This window comes from Solea senegalensis, linkage group LG21, assembly GCF_019176455.1.
Source record: "Solea senegalensis isolate Sse05_10M linkage group LG21, IFAPA_SoseM_1, whole genome shotgun sequence".
NCBI lineage: Eukaryota > Metazoa > Chordata > Actinopteri > Pleuronectiformes > Soleidae > Solea > Solea senegalensis.
Window position 1 is genome coordinate 8029816 of NC_058040.1, and position 17676 is coordinate 8047491.

The following is a 17676-nucleotide window of genomic DNA, read 5'->3' on the forward strand; positions in this document are numbered from 1 at the left end:
AGATGTGAATGCATGAATTGATAGATTTATCAGAAAAAAAACAATTAAGGATTAAAACAATATCATGGCAGAAAACTAACCACCCTGAATATCAGAGAAAGTGATAACAGATGGCCATAATTTACCATAAATGTATATTTAGTGTTTTACCATAGTGTGTGGACTTAATCACCATCACATTCAGTTATGGCCTTTAGCTAATATTGTAGTTAATGTGCCTTTAAAAAGATGATTATGTATTGTTTGCTTGGGATGTGTGTGCGATATGAGAGAGCACAATACCATTTAGCTTTAACTCACTGGCATTTACCAGTGAAAACACTGCATGTACATGCTCCATGTGCCCTTAAATGCCTCATCATACTCCGACAGTGAACATGAACAGGTTATCTGTGATGTCTGGCAGCCAGCTGCTTTTTAAATTCTTTGAGGAGGCTGTCACGTCTGTGGGCAGATGCTCAGATAATGATGCTCCCTCGGTTCGATGTAGCTTTCATCTTCGCTGTGTGCGTCTCCAAGCAGTTGTTTTGGCAGCCACATTTCAGGGGTGTCACCATGTGAGCATTGACACAACAGAAAGGAAATAGGAATCCATGAAATCCATTTGGTTTCCTAACAACACAGGCTATTACAGTACTTGTGTGGTGTTAGTTTGCCATGTAACACCACTCTTTTTTTTTCTTCCAACAGCCTCACAATTAACTCTGTAGTTAGGCCAAATAATCCAACACATAACAAATCTCTACTGCAGTTAACAAGACCAACTAGCAACAGAAGGAGCAAATTGTAAATTGGCACGGAAACATTTGTTAAATCTGGAGGGGGGGGCGGGGGGGAGAAAACTCCTCCAAGGGCAGTGGAGTCCGGGACTTAAGAAATTGATTCAAGACACATTATGTTCATCGTCAGAGAGCCATGTCTTCAGAAAGAGGACGTGAAAACAGACAGCATGAGAGGGAAGAAGAGCACTGCCCTTCATTTTTGTCTGCTTGATATAAATGGACGTGAGGAGTCCATTAGGGCTTGTTGTGTGTGTGTGTGACTGAAATAAAGAGAAATGGACAAACAAAACGGTCAACAACAGAAAGGAAAGTGTCTGGGTTTGATAATCACGAAACTGTGCGACAGGCGTGTCACAGGAGATTCACACATACAGACACGTGACCAAACTCTAAAACCCCACAGGACGCATTTCCTCCTCCACGCGTCACAGCAAAGAATCTGCTTCCTCCCCAAGAGCCTGCACGCACATGCTATATACACAACAGTGACAAAAGTGGGATTACCAATTGGGATATGGAAATTTCACAATCCACTGTCTGGTCCTCTAACATAAGTCCTATAGCCTTTGGATACTGAATCAATGCTTTTGCCAGCTTTCACGTCATAAAGTCAAAAAAAAAAAGAAAAAAAAGATGCATGGTTTGTTTTTGCAACAAAGCACAAACTTCATTATGAAGCCTGATGAAAAATGTGTGAAGAGGCAGAGCAATGACTCCCTCGCCTCTGTAGCCAACAGGCAGCAAATTCTTGCTTCTACAGTAATGAGAAATGCACTTTGTTTTGGATCGATATCAAATTAAAGTGCAGCCATATTTGGTCATTAACTGCTTGTTTAGCATTTGCTTAACAACTCCAAATTGCTGGTCAAAGATTTAAAGGCATATTTACAAACTGTTAGTGTTGGAAGTGTAACACAAAAGAAAAGCAACCACTTGACAAGCTTGATATGCAGAGAGGATAATGGAGGCTCTGATACGACTGAATATCACATGCTCTGCTGATCAGGATCATTGTGGTGGAGATCAAGTTGCGACATTTTCACATTCTCTTCAGTCATGGACTCAAATGCCGGGACATTCAGTGCATCCTCTGCACCTCTTTGAAGGGGCACTTGCAGGCCTGATGCCACTGATTGATGTCCCCACTTTCCCCGCGTCCTCAACATACCTTTAAGTGAAGTCAGATCTTTCAGTGCCTTATGTCCTATATGTTCTTGTTGGGACATGAAGCAGCTGCACGTCCCAGACTGTGAGTGTCTCATGCAGCAGCGACACGGAATCTGGGCTAACTCACACCTGCTCCAAACGTACCAAGCAGCCCTACATTGCCTCACGGGGACACAGAGTTTTTCCCTACAAGCAACTTTAATGATCATATGATTACTGTTTGTGTACTTGTGCTTGTGTCCTGCGTGAAATTTTAATTTGGCTTCAAACGCTCAGTTTGTCTTTGCTGCAATTATGCCACATACATTACAGAAGGATGAATAGTGGCCTGTGCAAACAGAGATGGCTTGGAGCACTTGTCATAAGAGGCTTCCATATGTGCAACCTCACAGCTGCAGGATATAAAATATCCAAACACATACTGTAGATATGACACAGTCCCTCAACATCCCTCGGCATCACACATCACATCAAATCATGTGCAGCAACAGTAAACAGTTGTTTGCAGCCACAGGCCGAAGGCGCTGCTGAAATCCAGCTCTTTCACAGAAGAGATTCCCGCAGCCAGTTCCATTTCTGCTACACTCTGTATACTGTGTGTGTGTGTGTGTGTGTGTGTGTGTGTCTCCTACAACCAAATGCCATTTGAGAGGACATGGTAATGAGGCCAGGCTCCTTTTAATTATCCCCCTCTAAATGTCATTTGCTGTGCTGTGTGATAAATGGATTGTACACATTCTTTACAGCTCGTCTTCGTTCAGATGAGCTCTGATACATTTAAAAAGAGGAGACCCTGGTTCATATGTGTTCAAAATACTTTGTCCACACTTCGCTTAGCATCATTTTACCAGGTGTGATTACAGGGAGAAGCACAAGCCGACATAATAGAAAACCAGTCAGGGAACAGAACAGGAACCGCGCTCATGTTGCTGCTGTACACACAGATACACAGAGACAAACAGCAACCCGTCTGTCTCTTTCAACCTGCTTGTCTCCCTTTCAGCACGACTCATGACTCAGCACACCTTCTCAGTGTGTCTGATTTATGCACCTGTGTCTCTGTGTGAGACGCGGTGGGGAGGTGGGGGTTGGTCTCAAGGCCCCAAACACTGCCCACCCCCGAGAGAGACGATCAAACTACCGTGAGCAGTGACTTTATCTCAACCTCTTTGAGCCGTCTGTTGACTGACAGAACTTAAATCATTTATGCGGCACAAATGGTTTACTTTGCTTCTCAAATTTAAGCAATTGCTAACAAAAACAAAAACAATATCAATGTGACTTCCAAGTCACAAGTTTGTTTGACTCTTTTCTGATCTGATCACTAAGTAAAATGATAACTGATATGATACGGCCAAAAAAACAACAACAACCCCAGAACAAACCCTTTTCATAATTGCACTGAATTCAACACGAGCATTTGCAATGAACCAGTGTAGACAAACACTTAAACATCCCCTCAGTCAGCTTTGCCTAAAGATGGAAGAGTAAAAAAAAATCGTCTATCGCACAAAAGCGTGGGTTATTTTAGTGGAGGCCACATTTAGCCAGTGTAACACACTTAGTCTCCTCTACTGTTCCCACACAGTGAACTAGATACCGAGGTCAGTTGGCTCACATTTTCCCCTCTTTCAGATCAATTTACCGAGCGAGCTGTGAACCAAGCGTGCACCTTAGCTTAAGACGACAGATCCCTACAGACACTCTAATTAAACGGATCACTTGCATCATGCTGAGCTCTCCCCTGCAGCAGACACTACCTGTCTACTGTAAATACAGCAAGATGTAAAAAACACAACATAGTCCATAATCCTTGTACAAAAAAAAGTAACATAAACATGAGCAGGCAGATGTTTTTAGTGGTAAATGAAGAGACCGATCTGATCGTGAGAAGTGACTCGATGTGTCGCTTACGGCGGGTTTTTTCACAGATACAGGTTGTACTTTTGCACGACAGCTCGTGATTCTGATGCTGGAGTTGTGTGCAGGAGCTGGAATAGCTGCGTCACGCACACTCAGTTTGTTCTTTCTGTGAAATATGAAAGGAAACCGTGTCTCACAAACACAGTTCCGTTGCCGTGTAGCCCTCATGCTTACATGGTTCCATAAATGAAATGTCAAAATGTGGTAGTTATGCATTAATTAAAATTTACAAAAGCAGCATCATGGAAATGAACAATAATTAGGTCCCAACAGATGCCTTACACGGAACTCGCTGATGACTCTGCAGATGCGGAAAATACGATATGTTTGAGTAGTCAAGGAAATCTGATGTCTGCATTCATCTCCAAACTCTTACTAAGAATATTAAGACATCATCATTATTATTGTTATTATTATTAAGTATTATACCTTACATAGACTTTATCATAGTAAGACAATTAATGTTAGTTTTCTTTGACTACACATACATACGTCGAGTATGTTGGTAAACAAAATGCTTTAATGATCATGTTGACTGGTTTGTTGCTCTTAAGTTGTAAGCCATAGTGGACACAGATTCTGCTTCGGGCTTTGGAAAGTGACGGTGCACCCTGGGGACCGGTGTCCTGCCACAAGCTCAACCTGAGCCCTAGTGCTCGAGATGGGATGTGGCGTGAGGCCTGGTGGCTGTGATGAGCCAGATGTGGCACTGGGAGCTGTGGGGATTGTCTGCATCGGGGTGAAAATGTTAACTCCTTCTCTGCTCCTGGATTTATTGTTATCGTCATTCATGTGGTGACTTCACCGAGTGTTGCGTATACAGCAGTAGCAAAGTGTTTATCCTACGACCAGGGTTTTTTCAGCAGTATAATTAACTTCTACACATGAACTTGGAAAATTCTAAAACATTTTTTCAAAGATGTATCTGTAAAAAGTTAAAAAAGAAACACACAGGCGTGAAGTCACTTTCTGTGATGTAGCCTGACCTCCGCTGATTGGCTGAGTGAGGTCATGTGATTTTCCAACCTCACTGGACATCGCTTCCTGTGTGCAGTGCAGTTTCCTTGAGTTGTTAAATAGTCGGTCCTTAATGATTCCCACTGGGTCTTTATTAGTGGTAGGAATCTCTCTGAGTGGGAAATGTTGCTCATATTGTCAACATCATACATACTGTATGTGCTGCAACTCTGGTTAATTCTTAAATAAATCCAGTAACATTGTAAAGTAACTCAATAAAACAGAAAAACTGACAATGATAATTGACCGTGCTCAGAATCAGAAAAGGTAAATGACCTAGAAGAATACTTAACCCAAGACAGTAGATCCATTTGTCCTCTGTCCACATAAAGACACTACACGTCTTTGCACACCATATCAGCAATGTCAATGAGAATGACCTCAGATTTTGTTAGTATAAACATAATCTGAACAATAAGAAAATATAATCACTGATGTGTAAACACGCCACACAACCCTCCCATTTGGTCGTGGGAGTGTGTTTACTGCTCGGCCTGACCTTCACACTCAATATGCTGCAATTACACGTTACAATAATTATGTGTGAGCAAACAGATGAATAAATTATTGAAGGAACACCTGGAGAACTGCGCGTAAAGCAGGAAAGTAGCACTTGTGAATAAATAAAAACATGTGGAAAAAGCTCATGAAAAATCTATTTTGTGCATTCCCAGCAGTAATGGAAACAGTTCTCGTTCTGTATACATTTCATTGAACATTTATCTTCTTTTGGGTACTGCAAGAATGAAAACCTATCTCATCTATGAATGAGTATCGACAAAAAAACTAAATGACGCTAGCTTCTCGGGTTGGGAATCGGCGGAGACATGGCGATACGATATTATCAGGATACTGCAAAACACTGAGTATTTGCGACATCATATACTGCGATATACTCACACAACAGCTCCGAGAGTGAGCACTTGGCACCATCTAGTGGACGTAAACAATAGATTTTGTGCATGCTAATACACAAATAGTTTAATGTTTATTTGTAATATCAGTAAATAAAAAGGAATTATATGCTAAAAAAAAGCAATATATCGTCACAGAAAATATCGCAAATTATCTGTCCATCCACTAATTGGAGAAAGACTTTTTACTGTACAGATGGAGAAAGCGAAAAGGGGGCGGGGGGAGGGATCACAACAAGCTGAGGGATGAATTACTGAAGACACTGACTGCATAACTATCTCCAGGCCGATGCAGACATGGTTCACTGCTTCAGACCCCTGATAATTGCTGAACACTGCATTTGTCCTTCCCCGAAAGCTCACATCCTGCATTCTACACCTAACAAGTCACGACAGTCCCTTTTCTTTCCCCTCACGTCTCTTGTGGATGTGTCTGATTTGCCGTTAGGTTTTTCCAGAGTGTCTATTTGGTTACGTGGTTACATTGAGGTGTTTTTTTTGCCATCTGTACTGTATGTTTGCGGAGATTAGGGACAAAAGCATCTCGACACAAAAGCGGTGCAAAGGGAGGAGAGGACACATTGTGACTGAGAGACACAGTGTGAGGGGAAGACGGTGGGAGAACGCTTGAAAGATGGGGAATGCTTTATAGGCACAGAGGGGAATAGAGAAAAGGACTAATAACGGAGCGTGAGAGGGATGGAGACAGAGTGCACGGCTGTGAGCTCTGCTGTCGTATCCGAGCATTATGACACATCCCTATACACTGCACCGCCTCCCCTGAATGTTCACTGCAGATTTTCATTAACCTTGCAGCACTGTCTATTTGTGTTTCTAACCCGGTCCATACCATCTCACCCTCCCACCGTACACAGCTGAGTAAACTATACAGCACAGCAGGATAGCGCACTGCCTTATCTGAATTTCATAATCAACTTCCCACATAGCGTGCGTGCCTGGATGATAACACCAAACAGCTGTAATCCATATGGTGCTCACTAAGTGTTGATTCTTAACCCTAAAACAGGTTTATTTTTAATTAGTTCCACGGATTTTCCAAATTAAAAAAGTTCTCAATCGTGCAGAAGAATATACAGCAGCTAATATTTGAATGGCGTGTGTTGTCTGTAACGTGATGTGTGTTAATGCTCCATCACATTACAAATGTATGACACCAAGTGTTGAACTAAGGCTTGAGCTTTGTTTCCGACGTGTCATCAAACCACAGCGCTCTGCACTCTTAGGTACGAGCCCTGACAACAGCACAGTTTACCTCGGCCGGTGTAACAAGCAGCATGGATAACAACAACAACAACAACAGCAGCAGCAGCAGCAGCAGCAAGGTTGCAGGATGGACGGGGGGGGGGCATTAGGGCAAGGACATTCAGGAGGAGTACGAGGTGAGGTCATTATCATTTAAAGCAGTCTACATTTCCAGGTCAAATGTGATGCGAGTGCTTTGGGCCACGACATGTTTACTGCATCTATGTGCTGAAATGGTTTTGAAAGTGATATACTGTGGAGGAGCACAATCTTTAGACCGCTCGGTCGCACTGAAATTGTGACCAGGGGGAAGGAGAACATTAGAGCTCGGTTAAATAGTCCGAGTCTGGGAGTGCAATGAATCGATGGAGAGTGATAATGTCTCGCTCTCTGTCATGTCCAGTCCGGTGTAACCTTGTGAATATTTGCACAAAATCCACCAGGAACCATGCAGAAAAAAAACACACCTGCAAAATCATTCAGGAAAAATCTATTCCACTCAATATATATGTATCTGTGCAATACATTAATGAATCCCTGGGTTGAATAGTAAATTACATCCTAAATCCATAGGCATTCACCGCAGGTTTGAGTTCCGATTGTGAATTCATTTCATCCATCAACGGCCTGAGACTGACAATGCCTCGTTATCTGCAGATACGCCATCTTACCGAAGCCTGACTGACGGCCCCTATCCCTTCTATACAAGCACAGTTACTGTACATGTGTGCATTAACCTTTCAAGGTTGTTACCATGCCGCTCTGAAAAAGGCACCAAGCCGGAGTCAGAGCCACAAATACATTGACCTCATCCGCTGCAACTCTCTCTGAGTCATGTTCCTGCGCTCTGCTTTTAAATACATAAATATCTTATCCTTTTTCTGTGTACACGGAAAAGCAGAGAGTATACATATACGCACCTCCTCCCACTGATGTATGTATCTGATGAGCCGGGACAGTCTTAACAGACGCAGAAGACTGAGGATCTTTGTGAAGCGAACGATTCGCAGGGCACGGGCTGTTTTATAAACCTCTGAGTCAAAGCCTTTCTCCACTATTAAAAAGATATAATCCACTGGAATAGAGGAGAGGAAGTCCACAGCGAACCAGCTCTTCAGGTAATTCATCTTGATGACCTTTGGGTCCAGGATGATCTCGGAGCTCTCCTCGTTGACAATCCCCGTCCTGAAGTTCATGACCAGGTCCACCAGGAAGATTGTGTCCGAGGCTACGTTGAAGACCAGCCAGGTGGTGGTGGTCTGCTCTGAGAAGAAGGTTATTCCCACAGGAATGATGATTAAATTCCCCATCATCATGATGAGCATTATCAAGTCCCAGTAGAACCTGCAGAGCGACACACAAAGCGATTATGAGAAAGATACAGGCAGTAAAAATAGTCAAAAATAGCAAAATGGTTATATTACGGGGGAAATAATGGCCAGGTAAATTTGGTCGCAAAGGTTTATCATCGTCATAAATAGATTTTTTCCATTTTAAAAGCTTGGGAGAAACCAACAACAATAATCATCAAGACTGTGCTCAAAAGGTGCAGATCTGACACCAAACACATGCCCGGGTTGTGATTAAAACTCTTCTCCTTGCTCACCATGTTGCCCTCAGATCCACAAATGATTCATAAGCACCGTGCTCTTTTCTCAACAAGGAGATAATCTTGGGCCCCCATAAAGGCAGACCATCCGTGAATGAAGACAGATGCTTTCAGGAATCCTATCTCATGCTCAAAACTAAGTATCCCCTACTGCCTGCCTGCCCGCCTTGCTGTGCAGCCGCCGCTGCTGCTGTTTAAGGTGCGAATGGACTGGCAGGCTGCCTGACCATCCTGTAGTGGACTGAGTAAATGAAGCAGGGACCTCGGCTTTACAAATATACACAGATCATGTGTCCAATAATTGTCTCTACGTCAACTAAGCACTGAACCCAGGCCCATGAGTGAACTCCACATAAAGAAGAGACTTGACTTCTTTGACTGAGACATGAAAGCGGAGATACACTTTGGCTTTTTGGTGTTGCTTGTCTACACAAAGACAACATACTGTATTTATTCAACAGCAACCAATACTGGCAATACAGTCGTCAACATTTCAGTTACAGAAAGCACGTTATTATTCATATTTAAAATGTTGAATAGGCATCCGTAGTGGGGGGAGATGCAAAGAGGAGGACTGTTCACATCAGAGGGGAAACCAGAACAAAGATAAAAGATGAGAAAAGATATTTTAAGGAATAATTTGATTGAAAAACAACATTATTATCTGTTGCATTGCTGTGTTTCAATTAATGAACATGATGGATGTCCCCATAGCTGAGATAATCACAAGCTCAGTATTTAAAATGAGAGCCCACGGACTGCCTACACTTTTATTTCTACTTCTCTCTCGACATTCTGTAGGTAGGTGGTATACTCTTCATGACCTTCGAAGACACCCACTTATCTAATGAATAAAACATGTTACTCGTCTTGGATTAGAAATCATGCAGCAACAAGACCTCAAAATATTCAGCTCTTTTTTTTTTCCCACAGACTTAAAAATGCCTGATAAAAAATGAAAAAACGAAGAGCAGCAGTTCAGATATCTGAAGGCCTGGAGACATTCTTAAACTGTGAAGACACAACGAAGACAAATACCAGTCGAGAGTGTGTCTCTCTGCAGTCACAGCTCGAACACTGTATCCAGCTCTTACTGCATTATTGCATTAGGCTCTCGCTCCAACAGAACACACTCAACCCCAGTTAAACCAGTAAGTGAGTAAAGTGAACACGTCGATGCGAGCGGCGAACTCACTCCAACTTGACTCTGGTTTGACAGCTATACGGCAGCACAAATTCAGTCCTGGATTCCCACATTTACCTGGTGAGTCTGCGGCAGATTACCACACTTGAAGTGACTCATATCCAATTATTTTCCAGTGACGTGACTAAAATGGAATATTTTTCAAGGCTTTTTTTTCCAAGAAATCCAAACATGAACTATGGTCAGATTTGAATTCAAATCAGATTATTGACATGTAGATCATATACGATATCTCTCTCACCATATATATACACACACACACTGTATATGCGATATGTGACAAGAATGGGAATGGTCATATCAGAATCCATGCAGCTTGCACTGACAGCGTGGCAAAATCAAACACATTTCACAAATCCAATTCTGATTTCCCCTGTGGTGTGATGTGGGGATGTATAAATGTACACTTCTCACACATGTGCTGCTTACATACTGTGCTGTCTCATATATGACGTTGTCTGTTATTGTTGATGACGCATGCAAAACAAGCATTTGTGCACTAAACTGGCTGCACTCACACAGCAACATAAATGTGTTACAGTTGAGTTCAAGCAATGCTGATTAAGTGCATCATTTCCACACGTGCTCCCTCGCTCTGTTTTTTCCTAGTATAGCAGCGTTTAGATCTTGTGCTATACTCCGTCACATTTGTTTTACAGTACGTCAAAACAGGCCGAGGCGACGGCAACATTTCACTAGTAGGAGTCAGAGAGCTGCAGCCAGGTATCAGTGCGACTCAAAACACAAAAGGAGCAGAAAGCACAAAGTTTCAGAAGTGCATCATTCCGCTCCGTCGCTGGGCCGGCCCCCATCTTCCCCCGACAGAGCCTTTAAACACGCAAACGCTCCCTCAGTCAGGTCTGATGATATAGTTTGTATAACTTGGTGCACTGGAGCTTTGAAACATTCAAAGTTCTCCCATAAAACAAACAGTAAACCGCTTTTCTAAAATGAATATTTATGAATTATATTGCCATTTTATCTATCTTTATAGCATGATTAATGACCTTTAGAGCTTGCCAAAAAAACAAATTGCCCCCAGTTTTCTGCATAGCAGACTCAGAATTTAAATGTCAAGAAAACTGATGTTGCCCCACAAATGAGCAGATGTGACTTTATGGCACCAAAACAGATGCCTCATCTTTAAATATAATGGTGTTCAGCACAGTCTGAACGAAAAACAAAACGGGTCTTTTCAAAAGCCTCTTAGCATAACCAGACATGTATGAGGCCATGCATGAGGCCCCTCTAAAAATCTATGAATAATGAATATTACTAACCTGCCATTAATCATTAAACAAGTCATTGTGTACAAAGAATATGTTGCATATTGAGTTTCAAACTCCTACTCACAAAGCAATATAAAGCCTGTGTGGACAGTGCAGTCATACATGGACTATACTTGTGCAGAACTTAAATAAAACAGCCTTGTGTTTTCCGCCCTCTTCCTCAATTTCCTCACATACCAAATGTTGAATTCGATCATGTAATGTTTGTATGGAAGATTGTCATTGCTCCTTAAGAAAAGAAGGAAAAAAAAGAGAAAAAAAAAAACAATTAAGTTGTGAAGTCAAGCCCCACAGCGTAAAAAACAGATTACCTTTTAAACTACAGGACAAGGAGACCTGCCAAGCAAAGTGTACCCCAGCACCTTCATCATTTATGTACCAGCATGACGGATAGCTCGGAGCAGTGGTATATAACCTCACAGTGGAGCGGGGACGCAGTCTCATTATCTGACATACAAGGGTGTTGTCTTCACTCTGGTCAGAGGAAAAGGACCTTCTCTGAAAAACCTCCCCGCTGGGAAATGTCATTAGACGGGAACATTCGAGGCATTCTCCTATACCTGAGTAAGCTGCTTTCTAATACGGCAGAAATAGAAATAAAGCGGGTCGGTCTCCTTGAGCAGAGATGAAATGACAGAATCCCCTATATGATGACCCACTTCTCTTATTTCACATACACGCACATAAAGACGACAAACTGTACTGTATGTGTGTCATTATTTCTAATTATGGAGCACTTCACTTTTCTGTTAAATGTTCCCTTCTGTATGAATCGTATGCAGAGCAGATTATCCGTATCTAAATGACAGAATAATGAATTGAAGCTAAATACTAATGCAAAATATCACTGTGTCCCAATCAGGGGGTAAAGAGTAAAGTTGGGGACACAATTACAGTGAAAACATTTAAATATGTGGAGCACTAATCACATTTAAAAAGCTAATTGATTGAATATGAGATGGATTTGTGACTTATTGTTTGGTCTTGACCTTTGTATTCAGCCTGATTGTTTCCTTATTGTTTTGATTAAATGTGTAAATGTTATCCGTGAAGTCTGATCGCCTCGAACAGATTACAAAATCTAAACGGTTGCACATTTGTTTGTATTTGAGCTGATAAATATACATATAAAAAAAACATCTTCTTTTAACATGTCGAAAATAAATTGATGAATCACTTGGTTAAAGCGATAATTAATAACTTTAAATACAACGTGCGTCACGCCTTATCCTTTGGCCATCTTTTGGGTCAATCTCTTTACATAATCATTTCCAGAGTCTGCTAAGCTCATTGACTGTTGTATTGTTCCACTAATCCTCGCCTACAATCACTGTACATCTGTGTGTGCACATGGGCATGTGCATATGCCAGTGTTTTTGTTTTGGTGCATGCTTTTAAGAGATCTCTTATGGGTAATCATATGGGAAGTGCAGGGGGCAAAATAAAAACGTAAGCAAATACCTTCGTCGTCAGCAAACGTATCCAATATTTATGCTTAGTATATTACAGAGCACATAAGACAAACATTACAAAACTAAAATTGACATTTGCCACCACGTATGCCGAGGTTGACAGTCATCATTGACAGTCAAACTGTGAAAATTATAAAACACTGATGTTTAAAAATCTTTTTTCTTTAAAAAAAAAAAAAGGATAAATGAACCTTCCATTGCACAGTGCTATGAGAGATTTAAGTTTAAATAAAAGCTAAAAATTGCTAAAAAGCGAAATAATGTATCTTCTGTTGTTACCGTGGCCCCATTTTGATTTGATTTAATGAAGCTATGGTGAGTTAAAGTAAGGAAAGAGAGGGCAGCTGCAGACAGCACCCTTTTTCTTTGCTGTTAGGAACTAAAAACTCTTGTTTTATCTATTGAAAATGAACCAGAGTAGATGAATGTGTCATTATCAGCCATAGATGTCTCATATGCATTCATGCTGTTTGCACATTAGGTTGTGAAGGTGAACCTTTTAAAGCTCAAAGTGGCAGGTGTCAAGTAATGGTGTCAAGTAATGTAGAGGCAAATTAAATACAAACATAAAGGGAAAATAAACATTTTTGTGTTGTTTGTATTTATGCAAACAGATGTTTACTATGTTACTGACAACACTATACAACTGAAATGCAGTTTACTACTACTTGAACAAGAGTCCTTGTTCAAGTAGTATTTTCCCTTTTGTTCTGTTTAGTTTTTTTTTATTTCTCTTAGTAGAATGACCTTGCACCTTCTTTTTTTGTGACATCTCTTTTTGTTGCTTTGTCACATTACCTATGTCTATGTTTGTGTTGGATTATACAAACTAAACTGGTGAATAGTAAAGCAAACTCCAGCAGCAGCAGTGAAAGCAGAGGGAACAGAGTGCAGCATAATACTCGGGCCTGCTCTGACTTCAGGACCATGGACAGTTCCATGTGAAAGGCACAGGGAACAACGTGCCCTGGCACGTTTCATGCTCCAGTGGAAAATCCTGGGATGATTGTCACCATCGTGCCGCTGTGCCAGGGGACACTGGTGCCCAGACTGGGACAGACGAGATGCTTAATTGGTGAAGTGGTGAACTGTAAACACGCGACTTGTGGGGAACCGGTCCTTGCCTGCACCTGATCTCATCTGTTTACCATTTTAAACGCTTTACAAAAAAACAAAACAAAACAACTAATCTCTATACTTTTCACTTCACAGCCTCTCCCTTAGTGGGACAACACACTTAAGGCGTATTCAGAAGGCGTGTTCATGGAGAAAGAAACAGCACTATTCACTATGAGAGAAGGGAGCGGAGCGTGGCGTGATCTTTCTGCTGCTCCTTCTGAAACAAACACATTCCAACACATTTCCCGAAAACACACATCACTCATACACAGACAGCCGCAACTCCGGGGTGAGCTCAAAGATCCGAGTGAACAAATACATTCAAAACACCGCCATTTTTCCCCTCTTAACTCGCTTTCTTCCTGATTTTACCGCATATATTGCTGCACACAAGGCCCTTTCATTGCTCTGCCTCTTCTCACCGCCGCCTACAATGAAAGGTTTACAAGCCCCTGATGGTGCAGTGGCATTGTCACGTTGTGTCCAGGTACTGTCGCCCCATACACGAGCGCAATATGTCGCAATGAGGACCTGCATGGCACTGTGTGTGTGTGCGCGCGCGCGCGTGTGTGTGTGTGTGGCTGCTGCTGCTGTGGGAGAAGCGCATGGATGGATGGAGACTGCGTGTTTTCACATAATGACATTCACCGTCCTGCTCCCAAGGACGATCTCATCCTCTCACACCTTTGAAGCCTTAAATGAATTCCGCTCTGTTATAACACAAAATGCCGCAATGAGACACGCAGACATAGAGAGAGACTGGGAGTGAAGCGCGCAGCCTGCGGAAGCACAATTGCCTGAATACAGAGGTAGATAATGCGCTTTGGGGCAGGCTGTGCGTGTGCAGATGACAGAGCACTATGTGTGAAAGTGTATGTAGAGCCTAAGGTGACGGGAGGGTGGATATAACAGGGAGGAGGGGGTGAGTGAGCGGCAGTCTTTTTTTCTTCAACCCTTACCTAAAATCGCTATATGGATGAATGATCCAGTATCCGGCCGTTTGCACCCTCTCTTGCTCTTTCTCCACGGCTTTCTGACTGCCGAACATACGCAAGGAGAACTTATTGACTCCGGGCTGCATCATGGCCCCGAATTGCCTCTGCATAAACCCATGTTGCCTGGCCGCCCCCTCCAGATCGTCAAAGCCGACCATGGCCTCTTCCCGCTCCCCCTTGAAGCCCACGGAGTTGCTGTGCTCCTTCATGTTCTGGCTCCCCGTGTTATTCTTCTGTATGGAGTCTTGCCGCTGAAAAACATTATTCCCATCCGCCTTCTCCTCCTTGCCAGAGAACGAATTCGACTTGTCTTCCATGGTGTCTTCTTAGTTGTCCCGGTTTGATTTTTTTTTTTCTCTGAGACAAAAGCGTTCCGTCTCTCCTGCTCGGGAGGGCTGCGCGCAAAACTCGAGAGGACCCGCCGAGTGCTCTCCCCTTTCTTGTTTGGTGTCCTTCAAACTGTTCGGCTCCTCCGCCTTCACCGCTAGTGCTGCAAACTGAGACAGAGAACCCGCTGGATTAGGTTTCTTGGGTTACCGCCATCTACCGACGGCCCCGGCTCCTGGCGCTCCAAAGCCTCCCTCTGCCTAACTGTGGATTCTCACTTCGCACGGCACTGCGGTTTAACTGGCACATGCTCCTGCACCTTATTTACATAATGTGGCTCATGATACCCCCCCCCCGTCTGCCCCTCATCACTTTCACATATGACAGTTTGGAGCCAGATTTGCAGAAGCAGAGCGAATTTAACTCAATGAAGTTAATGAAGACGTGTTTTTTTTGTTTTTTTTAACATGCACCATGTGAGCTTCCTGTGGGACGGCTGGGAGCAGCTCTGTCTCACTGCCAAGGAGTGATAGATAGAAGACAACATGGTGAAATAGATTGTGATGCCGGTGTGATCATACACTGTGCCACAGAGAATTCATGCACAAAAAGTAGTGGAACATATTGTGGATATCACACCTTTCCAATGTGTTGCAGACAGGATCCAACACTTAGGTGTGAAGGTATGATTGTTTTTAGTTGTGAGCTGCAGGAACATAGTCTTGAATGGATGTTCAACATCTATTTACCTCAAAACTGTTGGTTCTGACCACACAATTATCCACCCATGTCTTATTGTCCTTCATACAGGAAGATAATATACAAAAATGTTAATGAGATGGGAATCGGTATCAGTCGGTATTGGTATCGGTCTGATCCTGGATCAGATATTGGACAGATAAAAATGACAAAAATCCTATGTATCGCGTGCTTCACTATGCACAGACTGTAAAAATGCAAATACAAATCAGCAGAAGCATTTTAGCTGAGTCATGACTTTGGGCTGTTTATTTCCTCGTTTTGGCAGAATAATATTTGTTGGAGAATTATGTTTTGAAATGACTCGGCACAAATGTGTGGTTAGCAGCTTCACAGTTCATAAATGGTCGAAAATGACTGTTTCGGACAAATATCTGTATCAGTAGATAACTGAGTGTGTGATGTCAGTGTCGGACACAGAAAAATGGTATCGTCCTATCAATTATTCTAAATCAAGAGGGACATTGGCTCGATTTCTTAGATTCCATTATTTTTGAAGCCAGATATAAGACCAGATATGATGCCAAGGATGCATTAATACAAAAACAGTGGCGAACTTGACTTAAAATGACCTAACTTGAAATTGCTCGGTAAAGTCTTCTTGACTGTTAACAAGACTATACAGCAAATTATCACTAGTTCCACAATTTAAGCTGCAATAAAACAACATGTCTTGTCATGTTGAGTTTACTCACATTTTAATTTGTTTTTTAAAAATTCACTTTAAGTCTAAATGAATTATATCTGTAGGATGTCTCATCTTATAAAAGGTGAAAATAAGTCGTCAGCTAAAGACAAAATAGAAAAGAAATTACAGTTTATCAACACAACAGCGATGGAGAAATACAGTTCCTATGAAGAATCATAGCAACACACATGATGATTTGGCATCTTCAACATCAACAACTTTAACACCAATATTAGTCATTTTAAAACCCTATATCTAGCTGACCTTAACGCAATGATTAAAAATGCTGTTGATGATATTTTACATTTTAACATTGTTTATGAAAAAGTGACTTTCACCAGTGAAATATGTTGGTAGGTTTGTGTTTGAAGTGAGTGAGTGGGTGTCTTTAGAAGTCAAATCCTTCTTTTTGTATTATAACGAGTACATGCAGTTGAATAAAGAAAGAAACTATCCGAAGCACATAACTGTCAGACTGCAGAAATACTCTCAGCTCATGTTTGCTCCGTCGTAGCTTCACTGCAGTAAACCCCTCTGCTGTGGACGCGCAGCACAGACATCACTACAAAGACTATAGTCTCTTTTCTCAGGGCTTCTGCTGAGGAAATCCACTGCTGCCACCTCTGTCGGGCATCTACTGCACAAATGACTTTTATATTATAGACTGGTATCTAAAATCCTGGGTCCCTGCACTCCAGCATATTGAGGCATATCCTGCTATTACAAAAATATGTATCAAAAACTCACCTGGATTATACACAGTATGTTTGTATTTATATATATATATATATATATATATATATATATATATATATATATATATATATATATATATATATATATATATATATATACACATATATATATATATCATATGTTAATGTATATTAATACATTTATATTATTATACAGTATATTAATATTACTTACTTTTTCAATTGTCATTGTTTGAATATGCTTAAAAGACACAACAGGATACTGATATGGTCAATTTACTTGTAGATAAATTAAAATAGAAAAACTGTTACTTAAATGGTGTAACAGCAAGAATACAGAGATAAAATTCCACATAAATGTCAGCATGATGAGTGAGTTACTCAACTATGCAAGTAGTTAATCTTGCAAATTTATTGGACCTGTTCAAAAAA

At 41.5% G+C, this 17676-nt stretch overlaps 1 protein-coding gene across 1 annotated transcript in view; it reads right to left on the bottom strand.

Annotated features, from left to right (window-relative positions):
* The window catches only part of LOC122758353 (potassium/sodium hyperpolarization-activated cyclic nucleotide-gated channel 1), a 55879-nt gene extending 40487 nt beyond the window's left edge, over window positions 1-15392 (bottom strand). The window contains exons 1-2 of the mRNA XM_044012471.1: window positions 14719-15392; window positions 7987-8410 (exon numbers count right to left, since the gene is read on the bottom strand). Coding sequence (XP_043868406.1) covers window positions 7987-8410; window positions 14719-15071 — 777 coding nt within the window. The 5' untranslated portion in view covers window positions 15072-15392. The remainder of the gene's footprint in view (window positions 1-7986; window positions 8411-14718) is intronic.
* Window positions 15393-17676: the final 2284 nt, after the last annotated feature.